This window comes from Chrysochloris asiatica, unplaced genomic scaffold (assembly GCF_000296735.1).
Source record: "Chrysochloris asiatica unplaced genomic scaffold, ChrAsi1.0 scaffold00230, whole genome shotgun sequence".
Taxonomy (NCBI): domain Eukaryota; kingdom Metazoa; phylum Chordata; class Mammalia; order Afrosoricida; family Chrysochloridae; genus Chrysochloris; species Chrysochloris asiatica.
This window is the reverse complement of record NW_006408748.1, coordinates 3661268-3668978: the sequence shown is the minus strand read 5'-3', so window position 1 is coordinate 3668978 and position 7711 is coordinate 3661268. Positions and strand designations below refer to the sequence as shown.

Below are 7711 nucleotides of genomic sequence, written 5' to 3'. Positions count from 1 at the left end.
GACTGGTGGGTTTTCATCTCTAACCTTCCGGTTTGCAATCCAATTCTTATCCTATAGCGCCACACCAGGACTCCAGTACAGAAAATACGCAAAAGACGTTGCCATTCGCTGTAAGAGCGCGAGGTTTTCGCGGAATCTCAATACTTATGGGCGGTTCTAGGTAGTGATTGAACGGAAGTACTTGCTCACTCTGACTTTTTAAGCGAGGCACTTCTGGTTTTACCTGCATAGCTGCTCGACTCTTCAGAGCTTCTGTACTTCCAGAGAAAGTCTCCTGTCTTCTTTCTCTATCCCACTAACCTGATGGCTTCTTACAAGCACGGATCGAGACGCTCACAAAAAAAGAAGGCTAGAATGCTAGCTCCCGTGGAGACAGATCCCATACTCACTCCTACTCTTCCTTCTGATTCTTGCAGGTCTCCGCAACCCCTGGATGTTGACATGACCGCTGAGGATTCCACCGCAGCCATGAGCGATTCAGCCGCTGTGTCCCCGGCCAAGGTTCCCGAAGGTGTAGCAGGCGCACCCAACGAAGCCGCGCTGCTGGCTCTAATGGAGCGCACGGGTTACAGCATGGTGCAGGAGAACGGGCAGCGCAAGTACGGCGGCCCGCCACCTGGATGGGATGGGTCGCACCCTCAGCGCGGCTGTGAAGTCTTCGTGGGCAAGATTCCGCGTGACGTGTACGAAGATGAGCTGGTGCCCGTGTTCGAGGCCGTGGGGCGCATCTACGAGTTGCGCCTCATGATGGACTTTGATGGCAAGAATCGTGGCTATGCCTTCGTCATGTATTGCCATAAGGATGAGGCCAAGCGCGCCGTGCGCGAGCTCAACAATTACGAGATCCGCCCGGGACGTCTGCTCGGCGTGTGCTGCAGCGTGGACAACTGCCGCCTCTTCATCGGAGGCATCCCCAAGATGAAGAAGCGCGAAGAAATCCTGGAGGAGATCTCCAGGGTCACCGAGGGAGTCCTGGACGTTATCGTCTATGCCAGCGCCGCTGATAAGATGAAGAACCGCGGCTTCGCCTTCGTGGAGTACGAGAGCCACAGAGCCGCAGCCATGGCGCGCCGTAAGCTCATGCCTGGCCGCATCCAGCTGTGGGGCCATCAGATCGCCGTGGACTGGGCCGAACCTGAGATCGACGTGGATGAGGACGTGATGGAGACGGTGAAGATCCTCTACGTGCGCAACTTGATGATCGAGACCACAGAAGACACCATTAAGAAGAGCTTCGGCCAGTTCAACCCCGGCTGCGTGGAACGCGTCAAGAAGATACGCGACTATGCCTTTGTGCACTTCACCAGCCGCGAGGACGCCGTGCATGCCATGAACAACCTTAACGGCACCGAGTTAGAGGGTTCCTGCCTGGAGGTAACGCTGGCCAAGCCTGTAGACAAGGAGCAGTATTCCCGCTACCAGAAGGCGGCCAAGGGAGCCAGTGGCAGCGGCGTGGCCGAGGCGGCGGTTCAGCAGCCCAGCTACGTGTACTCCTGCGATCCGTACACGCTAGCCTACTACGGCTACCCCTACAACGCGCTCATCGGGCCCAACAGGGAGTACTTTGTGAAAGGTTAGTGGGGCTCTGCACTGGGTGGGCTTCCAATAGCTCCGTCTACTAGGTAGGCAGCCTTGGAGGTGTCCTGACTTTAATTGAATTTATGAACAGTAACGGAACCTCCTTCTTTTGGGTTTTGGTTCTGGGCTTCCTTCTTTGCTGTCACTTAAGCTTCCACCGTCGTACCATTGAGAGAAGTACAAATCGTTCCTTTCTATGGGCTGAACAGTAAAATCGGGTGGGGGTGGGGGTGGGGTGGGGAGAGATACTATCTTGCCGTTGTTCTTCCTTCTCAGTAGCTACCTGATTTGGAGCTAACCCGCTAATCTCTTGGCATTTTGACTAAAATCTGCTTGTGAAATTAAGTCTTTAAAATGTTGGGGGTGGGGGTAATGTTTTCATTTTTAGAAAATCATTTGACTCGCTTATAATGTCCAGAGCATTGCAGAGAAAAAACAGGATACACGATACCAGGTTCTGGATTCTGGCTTTGGTCCAGTTACTTTACTTCCCTGGATGTAGTCCCTCAAGCATAAAATGAGGAAGGGGGATTTGCAGATCCCCGTCCTGATCTAACTTTTGTATAGTCTGAATGTTTGTCTCTACTAAAATTGGAATTACAATGATAGCAACTCGCCCTGCAAGTTAACCCTTGGTAGATGAGGTATCCTTATTAGCTCATTAAAGGGCAAATATATAGTCACTTGCAGTTTAGACTCAGGCAAACCACTAAAAGCCAAGAACCTTGGGTTAAGCTCTGCCTCCTGTTCTGTCGCTATTGGTTGCTCATCATTTTTTGTGTTGTTATTATAAGCAGGCAGCGTAAGAGGCCGAGGGCGAGGTGCAGCTGGCAACAGAGCCCCAGGGCCCAGGGGTTCTTACCTCGGGGGATATTCTGCTGGCCGTGGTATCTATAGCCGATACCATGAAGGGAAAGGAAAGCAGCAAGAAAAAGGATATGAGCTTGTACCAAATTTGGAACTCTCAGCCGTCAATCCCGTTGCCATTAAACCTGGTACAGGTCAGTATAAACCAGAATGAGGATGCATCTACTCAGCCTGAACCTCAGCCCTCCCTCTGCTGTGAGCCCAAGCCTTCCTTGGGCTCTTTCTTGGGCCACCTTCTTATAAGGAGCCAGAGACTAGACAATGAAAGTGCCCACCTGGACTGTTTTGTGTGGAATTTAAGGGAGAGTGGTCCAATTCTGACCATGCTTACATCAAACTTCCTAATAGTGAATTTCCACATCAATGCCCTTGGCACTACACACAATATCAAAGTGATTCTGTATCTGTCTATAAAATTCCATACAGCAGAACCTGGATACAGGAGTTATAACTTCTTCCTAGGAAAGATTCCTGTTGGGAAGTCACAACAGCTTAAAGTTGAACTAGAGAAAAGAACAGTTGGACAATCTTTAGTTATAGGAAAATGTGTCTTGGCAGTTGAGGGGAGAAATTCCTATGGGCTGGTAGCCAGAACAATCCAGTTACTTAGTACCAACCACACTGTGTGGCTAAAATTCTTAACTATATCTGGCTCCCATCCCCTTGGCCTGTATTTCTGATTCATCCAGAAAATAAGAATTTTGTAGTTTAGGGGAGGCACCAAGGCAGTGGAACCCTGGTAGCATAGGGGGTTAAGAATAGGACTGCTCATCAAAAGGCAGCAGTTTGAATCTACCAGCCACTGCACAGGAGAAAGATGAGGTTATTTTCCTTGGGGTGGTCAGAACGTTGCTTAGCATAACATCATTTGTCTTACCTTAGATCAGCTTTTATTGGGTTAGATATACCCACATACCCACAGTTGGAGAAGAAAAATAACTGAAAACAAATTATGTGTATATGTTTCATATTCTTGCATAGCCTTTCAAATTACATGTGCAAACTCTCTCAAATCAAGGTTAGTATCTACCTTTTGGTTTCTCTCTATGGTGCATTGACTTGGAATCACTGCTATCTGCTTGAATCACTGGTCGAAATCAGTCCCTTTGGACTCGACTCACAGAAACGTCTTTGAATTGGCAAGTCCCACCACAAATCCAGTCATTTCACTGCTTCACTCGTAAATGGAGGCATTAGAAAACTAGAGGCATTTCCATTTTTTATATGTATTTTGTCTTGTATCAGTGATGTTGAAATCTGAAATTAAGGTGAGCCAAAGGTTGGGGAGGAGCAGTGAACACAGATCTCTTGAGTTCTTGGAATGAAACCTTCATCAGCAACTGCTTAAAAAGGATGAAAGTGAAAAAGAAACTAGATCTGGTAATGAGTAAGGTGATGAATAAGGAAGGGGCAGGGGCAGACTCACTCTCATCCTTGTTGGGCATCTGATCGTACTTGTTACATACGGAACTTATTTTAAGAAGGCCCGTACTTGCACTCTAGAATATCAATGTTGTTTGTGGTGAAAGTGCCATGCAGTTGGTTCTGAGCCATAGCAAACCTACATAGGGTTTCTGAGAAGCAGTTGGTGAGCACAGCTCCACACCAGAACATCGCTAGTAAGATTCAAATAATCGTTTTCTGTAAAAGTAGTAGAAAATGTTGATGTAGAAAAGGTAACAGAAGTCTAACTCTAGAGCCTCCTTTTAGAATGACTTACTGGGAGACTCCATACCCAGGTAGGTTTTTCTGAAAGACAGACATAGAGAGTCTCCCCCTGTTCTCTCCCCTCCCAGCATCCTCTGGGGAGCTCCCATGACGTGACTCATACTGAGAAGACTTTTGTTGACAGGAAGAGAGACTCAGGGCTGTTAACCTTGGTTTTTAAAATATCTTAGAGAAAGTGAAGGCCCTTCCTTTTGTGGCTGACCTCTTTTTTCCCTTCTTGCTCTCTTGTAGTGGCCATCCCTGCCATTGGGACCCAGTATTCCATGTTTCAGGCTGCTGCAGCTCCAAAAATGATTGAAGATGGCAAAATCCACACAATGGAGCACATGATCAGCCCCATGGCTGTGCAGCCAGACCCAGCCGCTGCAGCTGCCGCCGCCGCCGCAGCTGCCGCTGTCATTCCCACCGTGTCAACACCTCCACCTTTCCAGGTAGGGCTCTTGCTGCAGACTTTGTAATAGCTGTGTGAAACCCTCTCTTTGGTTTGGATTTACTTACTGGGCAGCACTGAGAATTTACTGTGTACCTGGCTTTCTATAAAAACTGTATGGTTTGGTGATAGGAAAAAATTTTAAGTGTTAAATCATGAAAGAAAAGAAATTTTCTAGCATTGTCGCTGTATTAAAGATGGTAAGTAATATGTAATATGCAAAAACACCATGTAAATTTTCTGTGTCATATTATATGTACCAGTTTTTTTTAATTTAAATGATACTAGATCATGTTTTTACTGTTGGGAGGTCCGAGGTGGTACAAATGGACCGCACAGTTGGCTGTTGGAACCCACCCAGCGCCACCCTGGTAAAAATGCCTGACGATTAGCTTCCATAATGATCATAAGAAAACCTTATGAAGCAGTTCTACTCTAGCACACGGGGTTGCCTTGAGTCAGAATCCACTGAACAACAGTGATATAGTATTTTGTTTCATTGTTATTATTGGCAAGGACTGACACACTAAAGTCTAGGAGTCCTGGTGTGGCACTGTAGGATAAGCATTGGACTGTTAACCTTGTGGTCAATGGTTCAAACCCACCAGCCACTCCTTGGAAACCCTATGCAAGGTTGCTATGAGTCAGAATTGACTCGAAGGCAATTAACAACAATAATCCTACTCCTTTGGGGACACTGGTAGCTGAGTGGTGGAATTCTCTCAGTCCATGAGGATATCCAGGTTCAATTCCCAGCCAAGGTATCTCACGTACAGCTATGTCTGGTGGTTTGACAGAGACCATATTTCAGCATAGCTTTCAGGCTAAGATTGGACTAAGAATAAAGGCCTGGACTTCTACTTTTGAAAATCAGCCACTGAAAACCCTCTGAGTCACAACAGACTGATCCACAGGCCACCACTCGGTTATACACGCCCTTACCAGAAAGCAGCTAGCAACATGGCTGCCTTTTATGACCATTGTTTGACTATTTGTCTCTTGAAAATGGACACTTTTGCTTTAATGTACCGTAAGACACTCGTTGAGTGGATGACTAGACGACATTCTTTCTCTTTCCTCAGGGCCGCCCAATAACTCCAGTATACACGGTGGCTCCAAATGTTCAGAGAATGCCCACTGCCGGGATCTATGGTGCCAGTTACGTCCCATTTGCTGCTGCTCCAGCCACAGCCACAATTGCCACACTACAGAAGAACACGGCTGCCACCGCGGCCGTCTATGGAGGCTATGCGGGTTACATACCTCAGGCATTCCCTGCTGCTACTATTCAGGTTCCCATTCACGATGTCTACCAGACATACTAAGACTGGTGACAAGTGTGAAGACAAGCCACAAGATACCACTGAAGGAACGCTTTACTATTTATGAAGAAAGACCATGTTGGATCAGCACACGTCTGAAACCTGCTGAAAGTGAAGAATGTTATCCAATATCATACTGAAATATTTTATATACATGAAGAAATTTTCACTAGTCTTTTTTTTTTCTTCCCAGAGACGATTTGAAAAGTAACAGGGCTGTGTTCATACATTTCTAAGAGACTTGCATGGTTCGTGCCTTATTATACCATCTCTTAAAATTTGTATACTGTAGTACATTTGTGTAGAGGTTTTTTTGTTTTAAGGATATATTTTCAGTATGAAGGTTATTTTCTTAACTTCTGCACTCCAGAAAGTTCTATTTTGTAGTACCTTCAATAATATATCAACTTTATATTAAAAAGCACACTTGAACAGCTAGGGCACTATTTTGAGAAATATATTCAATATTTAAAGATATAAACCATAAGTGCTTTAATTATTACATGAAAAGTTATTTTAAAAGTTATACTTTCTAGAAAGTGCAATTTTAAAATGAGTCAAACCTCTCCATTTCTGCTGGCATTAAGGGTTGATGGTGTTACCACCATGCGTTTATTCATGATGGTTCTATTTTTTAAAAGAAATGAAACACTCAATTTCTCCTTAAGCCATGATTAGAAGGACTTGTCAAACTTCTGAGTTCAAACACTGGAAATCTGCCACTGTTACCATGAAGCCCTCTAACACTCGTTCTTCGTGTGGCTTTGTTATCCATTCCCCTCAACCTTGATTCCAACTCTGATGTTTGGCAAGTCTAGGACAAATGAATTACCCTGATAGAGAGGTGGGAAAAAAGAATGGCTTTTATACTTCTTCCTGGGTTTTTGTTGGGGTTTTATGGGGTTTGTTTTATTGTTTTTTGTTTTGTTTTGTTTTGGTTGGGAAGGTATTATCTTCTATGCATGCTATTGTCAATAGTAGTATGCACAAAGTTTGAATAGTTTGCGTAAGATATTTTTGCATAGCTACTTAATCGTCTGATAGAAAACTTTTATTGCCTTTCTGATGCTTTTATTTGTTTTTGAAGTATGAGTTGTAGGGACAGAGAATGTATGTTGTAGACAAGACACCTCCCTGCCCCCCCACCAACCTCCAGTGACTCTTGTCAGCAGAAAGTTATGCTTGTAATTGCCTTACCATGTTTCATGCAAAATATCTGTGTTTGTTAGGAATGTTGGAAACTGTGTATTGAGCAGGGTTTTCCTCCAAGCTGTGCACCTGACAGGTTACCTGAGTCAGATGTGCAAACCCATGAGGAGGAGAGACCTGCGGGAGTTAGTTTGTAAATATCTTCTGATACTCAATTTTAAAGTCATTTTATGTTGCCGAAGTTCAATGTATGTAGCTCAATGCAAGAGTAAAAACCATTGTATTCCAATGTCATTAAAAAAGTTTTTGTTTTATTAGGAAGTAAATGTTTCAGTGTTTTGCAGCCTGTTGAAAGGCTTTTGCTTAGCTGAGTGAATGTAAAATACAGTAAAAAATTAAGGTTATCATCTACTTTAAGAGACTCTTATCAAGGAAGTAAGGTGTGTAATAGGTAGCAAATATATGGTCGTATTTTGATATCACATTGGAGATTCATAAAACCTTCCCACTCACTTGAGTTTTTGCTGGAATTCTTATTTGTGGATTAATAATGGGATCATGCCCTTAGCAAACATTTTAGTTTTGTTTCAAATTTTAAATGAAGAGATTCCCAAATGCCCTCCTCTTTTTTTTTTTT

At 44.5% G+C, this 7711-nt stretch overlaps 1 protein-coding gene across 2 annotated transcripts; it reads left to right on the top strand.

The window, feature by feature from the left end:
- The first annotated feature begins 422 nt into the window (after positions 1-422).
- On the top strand, positions 423-6407 carry RBM47 (RNA binding motif protein 47). 2 transcript variants are annotated; one of them, XM_006873227.1, is made up of 4 exons: positions 423-1573; positions 2373-2579; positions 4405-4604; positions 5686-6407. In XM_006873227.1, the coding sequence occupies exons 1-4, from the start codon at positions 442-444 to the stop codon at positions 5926-5928; spliced, it is 1782 nt and encodes a 593-aa protein (XP_006873289.1). In that variant the 5' UTR covers positions 423-441; the 3' UTR covers positions 5929-6407. The 2 variants fall into 2 exon arrangements, with proteins under 2 accessions (XP_006873289.1, XP_006873290.1); XM_006873228.1 differs by lacking the exon at positions 2373-2579 and having other exon boundaries at positions 442-1573; positions 5686-5928.
- The last annotated feature ends 1304 nt before the right edge of the window (positions 6408-7711 follow it).